The sequence below is a fragment of the Garra rufa genome, chromosome 5 (assembly GCF_049309525.1).
Source record: "Garra rufa chromosome 5, GarRuf1.0, whole genome shotgun sequence".
NCBI lineage: Eukaryota > Metazoa > Chordata > Actinopteri > Cypriniformes > Cyprinidae > Garra > Garra rufa.
The window spans coordinates 4,041,546-4,059,030 of NC_133365.1; the positions used below are offsets into that span (position 1 = coordinate 4,041,546).

Genomic DNA, 17,485 nt, shown 5'->3' on the forward strand with positions numbered 1-17,485 from the left:
TTCTTACCCCATTGGCAGATTATTTAGCTTGTTTCAAGAAAAAATCTTCTTGTTTTAAGAACTTTTAGATATTTTGGCTGGAAACAAGACAAAAAATCTAAGAAAAGCATTTTTTGCAGTGTTTTATGTAATCAAATATTAACTTTTCCATTTTTCATCTCTCAAAATAAAGTATAATGTTAAGCACTTGAGCACAATATTTAAATCTTTTCCACTGTCTATCGCATGACAGTTAATTTGATTTGCACAATCAACTCAATGTCAAAAGATCCAGGAAAAATCAAGCTCTCGTGATATGACCCTCTTAAATCCCGCTCCACACTTTCACCAGTTACTCTCCATGAACTTTTCCATGGTCATATCCAAAAATACTTGTCTCCACCCACCCGTTGAAAGGGGGGGAATTTCTAAGGGTTTGGAAACCACAGTCTTGAACCGCTGTAAAATCCTGCTGTTTGCAGTCCTGGCTGCCAGACCTCACATTCCCATCTTCCTCTACGCAGCATTTCCAGCTCACTCTCTCTAGCGCCGCCACTGCATTTGCCTCACCCCTCTTTTTTCCTCTCTCTCTGCTTCTCGCACTCTCTATCTAAAGAATCTGCCGGGCTGGCAGTCTGTTTGCTTTGACCCCCCTCCAGCACAAACACTGAGCTGTGTGAGCTCAAGGCAGCAGTGCTCATTGTTACCCAGCAGTGCTTTATTCTACTGGGGCCTCTCCACCCTTTGGCTTCCTCTTAATGACCCCACTCACTGGAGTTTTACTTTTACACCCTTTGAAAATTAATGACACCAATTTGAATTTTAAAGAGGGCAAAACTGATCCTGATCTGTGCATTGTCTAAATTTGCTCGCATAAAGTTATGTCTCCATCTTTACTAAAAAAAGCTAAATCACAGCCAAGCAAAACATGCAGTGCCCTCTCAGTACGTTGGTGGGAGGAAATGATTATTCACTAATGCATCACTATTGCATTGAGTTCTCAAGAATTGCAATTGTGTTCATTTCTAACTACAGCGGTGTGTGCTAAAGACTGACATTTTCTGCTCGCTGCCATCTAGAAATTCAAGTTTAGAAAGGTTGAGGCAAATTTCTTGTGCAGTTGACTCTTTTCACAGCCTGTGAAGCATTTCCTCAAGTACACTGCAAAAAATGCTTTTCTAGCTTAGAATTTTCTTTGTCTTGTTTCCAGCTAAAATATCTAAAAATTCTTAAATCAAGAAGGATTTTCTAGACAAATAAAAATTGTCTTGTTTTCAGAAAAAAAAGTAAAAATTAAGTGATTGTTTTTCTTAGGACAAGTAAAAAGATCTGCCAATGGGGTAAGAAAAAACATCTTATTTCAAACAGAAAGGAAGATTATTTTCCTTACCCCACTGGCCGATTATTTTGCTTGTTCTAAGCAAAAATGCACTTAATTTTGACTTTTTTTTTCTGAAAACAAGACAATAATTTTTACTCATCTAGAAAATCCTTCTGGTTTAAGAATTTTTAGATATTGTGGCTGGAAACAAGACAAAAAATCTAAGCTAGAAAAGTATTTTTTGCAGTGTATTAAACCGTTAAATCCCAAATTTTTCCCAGATATGGAAATATCGGTAACACTTTACAATAAGGTTCATTAGTTAAACATTAGTTAATGTATTAACTAACATGAACTAACCATGAGCAATACATTAGTTACTGTATTTACTAATCTTCATTAACGTTAGTTAATGGAAATACAGTTGTTCATTGTTTGTTCATGTTAGTTCACACTGCATTAACTAATGTTAACAAGATTTTAATAATGTATTAGTAAATGTTCAAATTAACATTAACAAAGATTAATAAATGCTGTATAAGTGCAGTTCATTATTAGTTCATGTTAACTAATGTGGTTAACTAATGTTAACTAATGAACCTTATTGTAAAGTGTTACCGAAATATCAAATCATGTGTCATGAGTGACCTTTAAAAATAGTCAATAATTATTTTTGGAATTTGTTTTTTTTTTTTGGAAAAGTGAGAAAAATAGTTTTATAGTCGGTCACAATTGTGAGCAGTGGGATAATGTACTCAATTACCATTTTTCTGCAGTCATAAAAATGGTTATATATCTTAGCCCAGCTATTTTAAACTCTTTGATCACATTCTAGGGTTACTATTATGCATAAAAAAATATTATACAACATTGATAGGAATACTGAGATAAAAGACACAAAATATGTAATCATCAACGTATTTCAAAATTGTTACTTTATTGTAACACATATCATCAAATTGTTCTATTAGTGCTACCAGTATTGCAACATCTATATTGTAACATATTTGTAACATTTGAACTGGTCTTAATGTCTTAATTTGGAACAGAAAGTTGTCATAAAGTCATGGCATTAAATGTTGCATGCACTACAATCAATCAATAACTAAATAAATAAATCAGTTTTTGAAAGAAAAAATAAATTTAGCATTGAAGGATTACTCTACTTCCCGAATAAAAATTTCATGATAATTTACTCACCCCCTTGTCATCCATGGCAAAGAAATTATGTTTTTTGAGGAAAACATTCCATCTTGAATGACATGAGGGTGAGTAAATGATTTTTAAGTTGATTTTTTTTAGTCCATTGTCAAATATTTCTTCTTGTTTAAATCACACTCATATTCACTTGTATATTAACATTTACATTTAGTCATTTAGCAGATGCTTTTATCCAAAGCGACTTACAAATGAGGACAATGGCAGCAATCGAAATCAACAAGTACTTTTTTTTTAAAAAATAGAAAACAGAATAAAAAGAATAGAGCAATCAAATAAATAGAATGCATATATATATATATATATATTATTATTATTTTTTTTTTTTTTTAAAGAAAACAATCAGTTAGAAAATGAATAGAGTGCAAGTCTTAAGGGGTCATTTTTTTATAAAAGAATAAAATTAGAAAAGAGAGTGCTATGGTCAAATAAAGATGGAAGAGATGTGTTTTTAGCCATTTCTTGAAGATGGAAACATACAATAAGTACTTTTAAGTCATTTTAGACAGGTACACTGGAAAATACTGAGATAGATCATTTTCATTGTAGACAGAGTCTGGAGGAATATTGTGTCAGAGGTCATTCTAAAGCTACTAAAAGAAATGTGTATGTAAGGGAAGCGCTAGTGATGTGGCCCTGGAGTGTTTGCCGAGCTGGGACGTTTCCAAGATCATTATGATGGCTAGACAGAACTGTGTGTTGACATGACTTGGGAAATACTATGACCTGAGAAACGTTTGCATTGCTCCTTGATATTCTCATTCATTTCTCATACACTCATTCATTCATTCAAAAAGCAAGGACTACTTACTTAATGTAAATATATAAATAGTTCTGGTCAGTACAGCATTCAAGAAATGCTAAATTATGCAATATATTAACAGCTATGACTCGTATTACATCCCTGTGCATTATGCATAGTAAGATTACATTATAAATCGTCTAGTCTGTGGGTAAACCATTAGTTGACTAGACTGTTCAGGAAGATCTGTATAATTAGGCTGTATCATTAGATGCACATTTCTAGACATGCAGCCATTAAGTTTATTTTGTATTTAACTTTTTACAATTCACACTTTTTCAAAGCAGCTTTACCAATTATAATACTATTATGTCTATAATGCTTTATATTTAGTTTTAGAGCTGGGTGATGTGATAAAATGTAAAGTGATGATACACAGGGTTTCCGCAGGTCCTTAAAATGAAAAGTCTTCACATTTAAGGCCATAAAAAGTCTTAAACTGTACAAGAAAGTCTTAATTATGATTTCAAGAGGTCTTAAATTTGTAGTTCCCAGGAAAAATGCAATATTTCTGCTGTTCCAAAAGCGCCACCTGCTGGCAGAGAATGAATTTGCATTTCCAATAAGGCCGTCTGCTTTTTTTGTTCTGACCAAAGTGAAAATCAACCAAAGATTTTAAGTGGCTAAAGTGGTTGCAGGAACTCCACTATTGTCCTCTTCCATGCTCTTATTTGTCTCTTTATTTCTATTACATTTACGTTACATTTTATAGTGTGAAGTATCGTTTTAATGAGTGAATTTGGGAATGAAAATATGCTATTTTAAGATTAAGTGTTTTATTGTAATTAAATGACTGTTAACAGTACAATGTGTGAAATTAGTATGCTAAATTTTGTCTATGTTTTACAGGTATTGCTAATCCCAAACAACCCAAGGAAGCACCCAAGAACTTCACTTTTGATTATTCATACTGGTCACACAGCTCAGTAAGTTACTGTCATTTAATACCCCACATCACAAAAGAAAAAAAATCTGTTTGCAAAATAAATGAGTGCACTGCAAAAAATGCTTTTCTTACTTAGATTTTTTTGTCTTGTTTCCAGCCAAAATATCTAAAAATTCTTAAATCAAGAAGTAAATTTTTATTTTATTTTTTTTCAGAAAAAAGTCAAAATAATAAGAAAAATAATCTTGTTTTCTGTTTGAAATAAGATTTTTTTTCTTACCCCATTGGCAGATTATTTAGCTTGTTCTAAGCAAAAACTCACTTAATTTTGAGTTGATTTTTTCTGACAACAAGAAAATAATTTTTACTTGTCTAGAAAATCTTTCTTGATTTAAGAATTTTTAGATATTTTGGCTGGAAACAAGACAAAGAAATCTAAGTAAGAAAAGCATTTTTTGCAGTGTCGGGGAGAGAGTGCAATAGGATGCAAGACAAAAGCTGCAGCAATATTTTTAGTTGTATAAACCTTTTAATAAAAAGAGAATATTTGTATTGCACTTTTAAAGCAGCTTTACAGAAAGGTATACTGTTATAGAAAGTCATGCTGCAAGTTCTGTAAAGTCCCTATTTCATTAAAAACATGATGGAAAGTCATGTCACAATGCATTTGTCTTATGATGCCAGTGAGAATGTCAAAAGCAACTGTGGCAAGAAACAAAAAAAAGATGTTTCAGATGTTTATTCATGCATGCAAATGGAAACGGCATACAACAAAAATATAAAATAAAAATGCAATTTTATGTGTGATTTGTTATTATGTACCAAATACTAACATTCAGACACTCCCTCAGACTAAATCCCCTTTTTTCTGTGTATTTGCAGGAAGAAGACCCATCTTTTGCATCTCAGAGGAAGGTGTATCAGGACATTGGCGAGGAGATGTTGCTTCATGCTTTCGAAGGATATAATGTGTGTATTTTTGCTTATGGACAGACCGGAGCAGGAAAGTCGTACACAATGATGGGAAAACAGGATCCGGGCCAACAAGGCATCATACCACAGGTAGTTGATGCAGACAGTTTTTTTTAATTTTTTTATTTTACTGTTGTTCTGTAAAATAAAATAAAAAAGTAAGACAAAAATTATAATAACAATCATTACAAGAGCTCTATAATACATTTATTATAACATTCTCCTTTGCTCAGCCAGGCTGGATCTATTTGTACAATTAAAAACACATGCCTGATTCAAGAAGGGGGTCTTAAAAATGGCCAAAGAGTATTATTTTACCAACTTATTAATTTTAAGTTAAATTGTGCTTTGTTTGTAGGCTATAATGAATACCAGAATGTTAAAAATGTTCAGTGATAAATAAATGTTTTTAAATTGTTGTTTTGTAATTGATTGTTGTTGTTGAAAAGCAAGACAAAACTGTAAAAAGCAAATATTGGCTATTTAATTTATGCAATGGTGAAAATAATAGGCCAAATACATAGTGGAAAAACACGACAAAACCGTGTTTGGTAATCAGCCTTCAGCCCAGTGTGTAATTTTCTTCGGCTTCAGCCAAGAATTTTCATTTCGGTGCATCTCTAGTAGAAAAAAACAGCTGTTATGAATGATATGGTCTGAATGGCTTGTTTTTTGCTAATTAAAAAAATTCTGCCCTTAATTGAATGATCAGCACTTCAGAAATGTCTTGGCATGAAGACGAGTCAACTTTATTAAAATCATCATGGGGAATAACTGAATAGGAAGCAAGAACCAAATAGTGCTAAAAAAACAAAAAAAAAGTGGGTGGGGATTGTTGCACTTTATTAGGAAATATCAGGTTGCTGACAGCCCTGATTGACCAATCAGAGTTAAGTATTTCAGAGAGTCATATAATATGAATATTTAAGACTTGTGTGCCAATGTAATTGTTTATTTAATGTTGGTGTAAAGATTTGCATTAGAATAAACAAAAAAAAACAGTTACTTGAAGTAATTATATTATTATTTAACTCTGTTTTCCTTGTTCTCATTGCATCGTTGATTTTTTTTTTTTTTTTTTTTTTTCTTTTCCCCACAGATGTGTGAGGATTTGTTCAGACAAACGGCAGATAACACTGACCCTGACCTGTCCTTCTCTGTAGAGGTATGTTCGTGTGCGTCTGAGTCGCTGTGTGTTGGCGCTTCCTTTTACAGTGTTAAAACAGCTGTGAGAATTGTTTTGGACATCCACTGATGCATGGCCTCATAAAGTTCAGATTGAACTGAATAAACCATTTCTGAAATAAAATGAATTGGCTTTTTACGTCGTCAGTATAAGATCTGATATAATTTGATGTGTGTTTTTTAGGTTTCGTATATGGAGATTTACTGTGAGCGCGTTCGGGACTTGCTCAACCCAAAAAGTAGAGGTTCCTTGAGGGTCAGAGAGCATCCTATAATGGGCCCGTATGTAGAAGACCTCTCCAAAATGGCGGTTACCAATTACAGTGATATTGCAGATCTCATGGACACTGGCAACAAAGCCAGGTAATAATTCCAGCATTTAATTGAAAAAAGCATGTTATTCAGCAGCTTGCCCAATGAGCTCATTTAAATGAGATGCATATAAAAGCTATCAAATGAAACAAAACAGAGGTTTAAATCAATGTGATGCGATCTGGGAAAACCCTCAGATGTCAGGCTAGGTCAAATGTCAAAAATAGGTTTTCATTAAATTATTATTCTATTAGATCTTGTCTATCATCTCTGAAAATATCTTGGCAAAATTCACTTGTTTATTGTGGAAAAATATCAATTTATTGCATCAAGCAGAAATGTGACCCTGGACCACAAAACCAGTCATAAGGTTAAATTTTACAAAACTGAGATGTATACATCACATGAAAGCTCAATAAATAAGCTTTCTATTGATGTATGGTTTGTTAGGATAGGACAATATTTGGTTGAGATACATCTATTTGAAAATCTGGAATCTGAGGGTGCAAAAAAATCAAAATACTGAGAAAATCACCTTTAAAGTTGTCCAAATTAGGTTCTTAACAATGCATATTACTAATCAAAAATTACATTTTGATATATTTACTGTTGGAATTTTACAAAGAATCATCATGGAACATGATCTTTACTTAATTTCCTAATGATTTTTGGCATAAAAGAAAAATCTAAAATTTTGACCCATGCAATGTATTTTTGGCTATTGCTACAAATATACCCCAGCGACTTAAGACTGGTTTTGTGCTCCAGGGTCACAATTGTCTGTGTCTTTTCTCTTATGTTAAGAACACGCTGCAGACAAAAACACTTAACCTATCAAAATAAACCACTTAACATTTAATAAAGGTGTATCAATGCATTCCCAAAAAACAGTTTTGGAAAGGGCATTTTTCACATGGTATCAAAACCTAAAAAAGGTAAAATATTACCATACTTTGGGTTTTCCTAGATCGCATTACATGTTTTCATGTAATGTAATGCACAGAACAGTTTTGAAATACAAGGGTTATTAAAAATGCAGATAACAAACAATAAATCAATCAATAAAAATACTGGTAACAATTGTAATAAAATCAAAATCACTAGCTAAAGGCAGAAACACAAGGCCTGTGCATAAAAAAAATATAGGCGTGATTTCTTACACTACTGTGGTGGTAGTTACCTTCTAATAACTAACTAGATGTGTTACTCGGCTTGTTAAAATGTTGACCGTTTACTGACCTACTAGTTTAGTGAATTTCACTTTAAACACTTGTTCTGGTATGAAAGTAGTTGACTTAAATTGCTCTTGGACACATTTTAAACGCAATTGTATATTGAGCTCACATAGCTACGTATCTGAGTTTGCATACTTGTGTGAAGAAGGGTTGAAATAATTACTTATGGACAAAGATGCATTTTGAGTGGTGAGAAGTGACTGACAGCATTAATGATTTCTCATAATACATTTAATAACTTGTATAATTGTTAAAATAGGTATGACAGTATTTAGGTGTCTGATCTCGACTGAAGCTCTGTGATCTTTCTACCAGGTGTTTTTCTGGATCATACACGCATTACATTCATAAAAATGGTAGTTCAGTAGTAGTTCACTTTCAGAACAAAAATGTACAGATAATGTACTCACCCCCTTGTAATTCAACATGTTCATGTCTTTCTTCAGTTGTAAAGAAATTATATTTTTTGGAGGATTTCTCTCCATATAATGGACTTCTATGGTGCCCCTGAGTTTGAACTTTCAAAAAGCAGTTTAACTGCAGCTTCAAAGGGCTCTAAACAATCCCAGACAAAGAAGAAGAGTCTTATCTAGTGAAACGATTGGTCATTTTCTAAAAAAAATAGCTTTTTATATACTTTTTAACCTCAAACAGTCATCTTGTCTAGGTCTGTGTGAACTTCAAAATCGTCCTACATCGCTGTTTTACCTTTTTTATAAAGGGCGTTCACTTTGTAAACACTGTCGCTACTTCTTCACTGATGTAGGATGATTTCGAAGTTGGAGGAAAAAAATAAGATGGGAGTTTTGAGACATACCCTAACTGTCTTGAACCAGAAAAAATAGACAAGATGAGCGTTTGAAGTTAAAATGGATATAAATTGTAAAAAAAAAAATGTGAAAATAACCGATTGTTTCACTAGATAAGACTCCTATTTCTCGACTGAACCTGCATTGAAACTGCATTTTGAAAGTTCAAACTCGGGGGCACCATAGAAGCCCATTATATGGAGAGGAATCCTGAAAAAACTATTTCTTTACGACTGAAGAAAGAAAGACATGAATATCTTTGATGACAAGGGGGTGAGTGCATTATCTGTACATTTTTGTTCTTCTTTAATTAACACTTTAAATTAAGATGTCTCTGTATTTGACAGCATTTCTGGTGACATTTTTTTGCTTTCTGCTTGTTTACCTTAAGGACGGTTGCTGCTACGAACATGAACGAGACCAGCAGTCGCTCACATGCCGTCTTCACCATCCTCTTCACACAGCGCCGGCATGATAACATGACCAGCCTGGACACTGAGAAGGTGTCCCAAATTCAAATCCTGATCCTGCCCCACTCTATCTCTCCCACTTAGTTTCCTGTCTTCTCTACACTGTCCTATACTCATTTGTTGCTGTTATTTACTCAGTTTGGTTTCTTGTCTTCTGCTCAGGTGAGCAAGATCAGCCTGGTTGATCTGGCAGGAAGTGAGAGAGCTGACTCATCTGGAGCCAAAGGCATGAGGTTGAAGGTCTGTCAGACTTTATATTGGTTCTGTATTCAAGGAATAGTTTACATAAACAAAATACTGTCATTTAAACACTCTCACTCTCTCTCTCTCTCTCTCTCTCTCTCTCTCTCTCTCTCTCTCTCTCTCTCTCTCTCTCTCTCTCTCTCTCTCTCTCTCTCTATATATATATATATATATATATATATATATATATATATATATATATATATATATATATGTGAATGGAAGTTTTCTAGTGAATCATGGCTTGAACTGACATGAGTCAGGTGTAACAATTTTATCTTGCTTTTTTTAACATTTAGGAGCTTGACACAAAGTTACTTGAATTACATTGAAATGCTTTGGACATTCTGCTGAGGAAATTATAATTGTATTAATCAAATGCCTTTTTTTTTAGGAGGGAGCAAATATTAACAAATCTCTGACAACACTGGGTAAAGTCATCTCAGCACTGGCAGAAATGGTAACAACAACTTATTTTTGTTCTCATTCATTTGTGTGTCTCTTCTTTGTTTCTTAAAGCTTCTTCAGTTTAGTTCTTCACCTCATTTGTCATCGGTGTCTTCGTCTCTTTAATTGTCTTTTAGTGTTTTGTCTCAAATGTCGAGTTCTTTGTCAAGAGTAACAATGTGTTTCCTGTCCACAGCACGGCACAAAGAAGAGACGCTCCGATTTCATTCCCTACAGGGATTCTGTGCTCACGTGGCTATTGAGGGAAAATCTAGGTATGTCTTGCTGTCTAAAGGCCTATTCACAGACTGAGTTAAAACTGTACATTCCTACACATCTGCTCACACAAATTAGTTTGTCAAAAGTTTTCGCTGAAATAAATTCATTGGCCAATGAGATGCTTTTGAATCATGTGTAGTCAGATCCTGTTGATGTGTCAGGAATGTCCCATCAGAAGATCAGTTTTGTCTGGCGTCTAAAACCAGTTTGGTCTGATGCCCGAAACCAGTCAACAACAAGTTTATCTGATATCCAACTAGTCATTAAGTGACTCTACTGTCAGCCCAAGAGGCAGACATCATCTTGAGATGTTAAATCTTAGGATTGCTCTCAAAGTTACTTGGGCCATTCAGTGTCAACTCAACCAGAGGTCCCCGGCTAAATTTTTGGATTTTGCTGATTTTTATTCTGAAGAAAGATAGACATGTATAGTAATGAAACCAAAATATCAAATGCCATGGATGGATAATTACCAAGTTATCCACTTTTTTGTAGAGGAGAGTCAAAATGGCAAAATTCACCTTAGATTCAGAGTCAAGTTACAGGGGGTTAACAATGAGTTCAGAAAGATGGCAGCATAATTATTTCGTTTTTACACAGAGATTGGTAGTTATATTAGTTAAATCTGTCGACTTTAGCAATCTTTGTTGCATTATGTGCCAGTGGTGACCATTAAAAATTGGGGAAACAGCACTTTTTAAGTTTTTCTCTAAAGGTTGCATGCCTAAATCAAACAAATTTCAAAAACGTCCCCGGCTCAAATTCAAAGTTACAAGGGGTTAAAAATGAATTCAGAAAGATGGCAGCATCATTATCTTATTTTTACACAGAGATCGGTAGTTATATTATTAAAATCTGTCGACTTTAGCAATATTTGTTGCATTATGTGCCAATGGTGACCATTCAAAAATGGGGAAACAGCACTTTTCAGGTTTATCTCTGAAGTTTGCATGCCTATAAACTCATGAAGTATTAAAGATATTTGAATACACTTTTAGATATTGGGTCTTAACAAACTTTCCTTCTGGAATCTTTATTTTTAATGCCCTATTAGATTCGGTTCCAGACATATTGGAACTTCAATATGGCTCCAGGAGTAAATTATTAAAAAGTTCAAAAACCAAATATGGGTCAGCTTAAAAAAATGATACTTTTATTTTAAAAAGGAATATTGAAGGGCAAATAATGTTAAACTGGAGATGTATCTTGTTTCTTTCTGTCAAGATGACTGGATTGAACATACCAGTATGAGTGCCATAAATATTCCATATCACAAAGTGACCAACATTTGTTTTCCAACCACTGAAAATGGGTAACATTCAACAATCTGGTCATGGAGCCTCATTGAGATCCTCATATCTCAGGGACTGAATGATGTAGGGCCTTGAAAATTAATATTCCAAAAGACAAGTTTATTAACAACTAGAATCTAAATTCATATTGCAGTATCTTTAATACTCCTTGAGTTACAGGCACGCAAACTTTGGAAAAATAATATTTATGGCACTCATACTGGTATGTAGTTTTCTTGACAGAAAGAAACAAGATACATATCTAGTTTTAACATCATTTGTTCTTCAGCCATTTCTTTTTAAGAAAAGACATCGTATTTTTTCAAACTGACCCTTATAATGATTTACTCCTGGAGTCATGTTGAAATTCCAATATCTCTGGAACCGAATCTTATAGGGCATTAAAAATAAAGATGCTGAAAGGAAAGTTTGTTAAGACCCAATATCTAAAAGGGCATTCAAATATCTTTAATACTGCTTGAGTTACAGCCATGCAAACTTCAGAGATAAACCTAAAAAGTGCTGTTTCCCCATTTTTGAATGGTCACCATTGGCACATAATGCAACAAAGATTGCTAAAGTTGACAGATTTTACTAATATAACTACCGATCTCTGTGTAAAAATAAGATAATGATGCTGCCATCTTTCTGAATTCATTTTTAACCCCTTGTAACTTGGAATTTGATTTGACACGGAATGACCCACCTGTGAAGACAAATACAGCTCACAACATAAGATTAAACAGTAACAAAACTAATTTTGTCATGCATATTTTTCCAGTAACATACAGAGAGGCAGAAAGCAGCTGTGTGTCTTCTGAAAGTTTTAGATATAAACAATTTAAAGAATTTTGGTGTTAAGTGAAATTCACATATTTAAAAGGGTCTTCATTTAGATCAAAAATGAGGTCTAATAGACCTGTCATGCTGTATTATGTTGTTTATATTAATCAAACACCAATATCAAGAAGAAAAGAAGAAAGTCCTGCTTTTCATAGTTTTATTTATTACTGACTGACAGTTTACTTGGAAAAACTTGAAACGTTTCTTAATTAAGAAGTAATAGAAAGCTTTAATTCTTTAACATAATATTGAGTATTGTTTTAGTAAAGCTCGTTTTAACTTTTGCTAAAGCAGTGCTTTTTCATTTTTGGTGTGAATAGACTTGTCAGTGATTCATTGACATTCAGGTTTTGTTTTTGTTGTGAGCAGGTCTCTAACCAGCTGTTGTTACTGCTGCTCACAGAGTTTAATTGAGTGTTTGTGTTTGAAGGTGGAAACTCTCGCACAGCTATGATCGCTGCTCTGAGCCCTGCAGATATTAATTATGAGGAAACACTCAGTACTCTCAGGTAAAAACATACATGAGACAGCCATAGTTGTTTCTTGTGAATATTAATTTAAGATAACTATGTCCTGTACATACTATGGGTGGGAAACTTCAGGCACTTTCTTCCCCAATTAATTCTTCTGCTATGCAAATACATCTTTACAACTTTACATTTCAACAAAATGTAAAATTGCAGTTATTTTTGTGTCTAGTAGTAATCTGTTTGTCAGTACTGCCATCCTAAAAGTAGGGGTGTGAATCTTCAACGGTTTCAGTTTAATTACGATTTTCATTATCAACTGAATGATTATCACTGATGAGATCACTGATGAACAGTGGCAGCTTTAACATCAATTTTGTCTAAAAGTGTTCACAAATGCAAGTGCATTTAACCACAGCTGCAATCAAGCTTTAGGAGCAACAAACACAAAGCGCATGTGAAAGTTTGTCAGTGTGTGAGTTTGGTGCATCTAATAGAAATGCATTCCATACTAGTATAGCAAAGAGTATTTAACGGCTTGCCATAGCGGCAGATACGTTTTAGGTTTTGATTGGCATGCACAATAAGCAGAAATGTCATGCATATTAAACGTCTGACGGACCACCCACTAACATTTTCGTCTATTCTCGTCTCGTCAACGAAAACTCACACACGTCTCGTCATGTTTTAGTCATCAACGAGCCATTTTTATCTCGTCATCGTCTCTTTATCGTCATGAAAAAAAGTGGCGTCAACGAAATGATATCGTCATCATTGACGAAAACAACACTGCTTTACATTTCAACAAAATGTAAAATTGCAGTTATTTTTGTTTCTAGTTGTAATCTGTTTATGTCAGTACTGCCATCTTAAAAGTAGGGGTGTGAATCTTCAATGGTTTCAGTTTAATTAAGATTTTCATTATCAACTTAATATCACCATGCGTCACATTCTCAGTGTGGCTACATTTTCATATGCATTTTATCTCAAATGTATTTTGTGCAAAATGTACTTTATTTTTTATTATATGAGCAGGCTACTTTTTAAAAACAATTACTTATTTAAAATAAGTTTTTCGTAAGTTTACAGAAAAATAGTCATTGTTTTTTCTTTTTTCCTCTGCATTATTGCCGTTTGATTATCACTGATGAGATCACTGATGCACAGTGGCAGCTTTAACATCAATTTTGTATAAAAGTGTTCACAAATGCAAGTGCATTTAACCACAGCTGCAATCAAGCTTTAGGAGCAACAAACACAAAGCGCATGTGAAAGTCTGTCAGTGTGTGAGTTTGCTGCATCTAATAGAAATGCATTCCAAATGGCAGAAATGAAAGCGTATCTAAAGTAAAACATAGCGAGTGGAAGCACACAATGTCAAGCAATGCGCATGTGTCTCACAATGCAATTCTGTGCAATGAAGCTCTAGCGTGCACACATGCCGTAGAGGTGGGGGGGGGGTTATTCTCTGATGCATCATGATTCTCTCTTCAATTATTCTGAGTCATTTGTAAATATAGCGCTTGTTTTCCCCCCGCATACGGCATGTGTGCGCGCTAGAGACGTGGTGGGCTTCATTGCACAGAATTGCACTGTGAGACGCGGTGCATTGCTTGACAGTGTGTGCTTCCATCTGCCATGTTTTACTTTAGATATGCTTGCATTTATGCAGTTTGGAATGCAGTACTATTAGATGCACGAAACTCGCACACTGACAGACTTTCATGTGTGCTTTGTGTTTGTTTGTGGTTAAATGCGCTTGCATTTGCGAATACATTTATACGAAATTAATGCACACACAGTCAGTTATGTTTTCAAAGCAGGACAAAACATCTGATATATGGAAATGGATCTGTTTGAATGCAGCCTGTTAAAGCTGCCACTGTCCATGATCTCATCAGTAAAAATCAAACGACAATAATGCTAAGGAAAAAAGCAAAAACAAAAAGCATTGTCTGTAAACTTTCGGATACTTAAAGAACACTGTAACCTGCTCATATAAAAAAAAAAATACATTTGATATAAAATGCATATGAGAATGTTGCCATGTGCAGTAATATTGAAAACTGAGAATGTGTCACATGGTAATATTTAGTTCATAATGAAAATCTTGATTAAATTGAATTGTGAAAGAAGAAGATGGCAGTACACTGCAAAAAATGCTTTTCTACCTTAGATTTCTTGTCTTGATTCCAGCCAAAATATCTAAAAATTCTTAAATCAAGAAGGATTTTCTAGACGAGTAATAATTATTTTCTTGTTTTCAGAAAAACAACTCAAAATTAAGTGAGCTTTTGCTTAGAACAAGCAAAAAAATCTGCCAATGGGGTAAGAAAAAAAATCTTATTTCAAACAGAAAACAAGATTATTTTTCTTACCCCATTGGCAGATTATTTTGCTTGTTTCAAGCAAAAATGTACTCAATTTTGACTTTTTTTTCTGAAAACAAGACAATAATTTTTACTCATCTAGAAAATCCTTCTTGATTTAAGATTTTTTAGATATTTTGGCTGGAAACAAGACAAAAAAGCTAAGCTAGAAAAGCATTTTTTGCAGTGTACTGACATACAGAGATTACAACTAGAAACAAAAAGCATAGAAACTGCAATTTTACATTTTGTTCAAATGTAAAGATGTATTTGCACAGCAGAAGAATTAAATTTTAGATCAAGAATCATTTTGGGATCGGATCAGATCATGAAGTGCCTTAGGTTCCCACCCCTAACGTGCCACGTGTGGGGGCAAAAAAAACAAGCTCAGAATCGATTCTGAAATATTCAGAATGGTTGAAGAGAGAATCACGATGCATCGGAAAATCAATTTTTTTCTCCCACCCCTAGTACATACTATCTAACCAGCACTATGTGTGGCGCTGCAGGTATGCAGACAGAGCCAAGCAGATAAAGTGTAACGCTGTCATTAATGAGGATCCAAACGCACGGCTCGTCAGGGAGCTGAAAGAAGAAGTCAACAGACTCAAAGACCTCCTCCTGTCTCAGGGACTCAGCAACCTCATCACTGCCTCAGGTACATGTACACATACACGCCTGTCATGATCAGCTGTCTCAGAAAGTCAGATCACAAGTGGACAGTGCTAAAATAGTATAAACATGGCTAATGTGTCTTGGAGACTCCTTGACTTTCTTTTAAGCTCATTTGAAAAAGGTCTAGATGGCTTCGAAGAACCTCTTTGGTATGCTTAATATCAATGCACTGCAGAAAATGCTTTTCTTACTTGGAGCCAAAATAACTAAAAACAAGAAAAAAACGAGTCAAAAGTAAAACAGAAAACAAGATTATTTTTCATACCCTATTGGCAGATTATTTATCTTGTTTCAAGTAAAAAAAAAATACTTGTTTTTTTTTCTGAAAACAAGAAAATTTTTGCTTGTCTACAAAATCTTTCTTGATTTACTAATGTGTTTTTTAATCATTATTTAAATAAGCATAAATTAAAGGCTGTTAAATGTAAAAATATACAGGATTGTTCAAATTTTGGGATTTTTTTTACACTCACTAAGGCTACATTTATTTTAATTTTGCAAAATATTATTACAATTTCAAATAACTGTTTTCTGTTTGAGTATATTTTAAAATGTTTTTTTTCCTTTGATGCAAAACTGCACTGCAAAAAAATGCTTTTCTACCTTAGATTTTTTGTCTTGATTCCAGCCAAAATATCCAAAAATTCTAATTCGATTACACAAACATCCACTTAATCAATAACTGGCACACTCATTTTCTCGCAGGGTCTGAGTCGGGCCGCCCAGCTTTGGGAGGAGTATCAGGTGAGCTCCATCAGCCCTCGCTCTCATATGTGCCGTCTACCTCTGATGCCCCAATGGAGGGTGAGACGCCCACTAGTCCCACGGCACCCATCAGCAAAGAGGAGGCCGCGGAGAGACTCAAGGTATAACATTCTCAGCAGATTTTGTCTAACAATGTCAGCCAAATTAAAATTTATCTGTCGTTTACTCACCCTTACGTTGTTTCAAACCCGAATATCTTTCAGCTTTTGAACAAAAAAATTATGTTGTTAAAAATGCTAGTAACCAAACAGTTGACAGTAACCACTGACTTCCATTTAAACACTGGAAGTCAATGGCTACATAAATTGTTTGGTCCTTATTTGTGACCCTGGACCACAAAACCAGTCTTAAGTCGCTGGGGTATATTTGTAGCAATAGCCAAAAATACATTGTATGGGTCAAAATTATTGATTTTTCTTTTATGCCAAATAACATAAGGATATTAAGTAAAGATCATGTTCCATGAAGATTTTTTGTAAAATTCCTACTGTAAATATATCAAAATGTAATTTTTGATTAGTAATATGCATTGCTAAGAACTGAATTTGGAGAAATTTAAAGGTGATTTTCTCAGTATTTAGATTTTTTTGCACCCTCAGATTCCAGATCTTCAAATAGATGTATCTCCGCCAAATATTGTCCTATCCTAACAAACCATACATCAATAGAAAGCTTATTTATTGAACTTCCATATGATGCATACATCTCAGTTTTGTCAAATTTAACCTTATGACTGGTTTTGTGGACCAGGGTCACATATGTGTTCAGCAGAAGAAAGAAATTCATACAAGTTTGGATCAACTTGAGGGTGAGCAAATGATGACAGAACTTTGACTTTTTGGGTGAACTAGCCCTTTAAAGTTGGTAAAATTGCTGTAATTTCAGAAGTTTTGCTCACTTCCAACTGTCAAAAGAT

At 34.1% G+C, this 17,485-nt stretch overlaps 1 protein-coding gene across 2 annotated transcripts in view; it reads left to right on the plus strand.

Moving 5' to 3' along the window:
• Positions 1-17,485, plus strand: part of kif1ca (kinesin family member 1C, a) — a 59,082-nt gene that overhangs the window by 22,887 nt on the left and 18,710 nt on the right. For both annotated transcript variants that reach the window (XM_073840517.1, XM_073840518.1), the window contains exons 3-13: positions 4,170-4,246; positions 5,089-5,268; positions 6,278-6,343; positions 6,548-6,726; positions 9,111-9,222; positions 9,352-9,429; positions 9,827-9,892; positions 10,076-10,154; positions 12,724-12,802; positions 15,639-15,787; positions 16,510-16,670. In XM_073840517.1, coding sequence (XP_073696618.1) covers positions 4,170-4,246; positions 5,089-5,268; positions 6,278-6,343; positions 6,548-6,726; positions 9,111-9,222; positions 9,352-9,429; positions 9,827-9,892; positions 10,076-10,154; positions 12,724-12,802; positions 15,639-15,787; positions 16,510-16,670 — 1,226 coding nt within the window. The remainder of the gene's footprint in view (positions 1-4,169; positions 4,247-5,088; positions 5,269-6,277; positions 6,344-6,547; positions 6,727-9,110; positions 9,223-9,351; positions 9,430-9,826; positions 9,893-10,075; positions 10,155-12,723; positions 12,803-15,638; positions 15,788-16,509; positions 16,671-17,485) is intronic.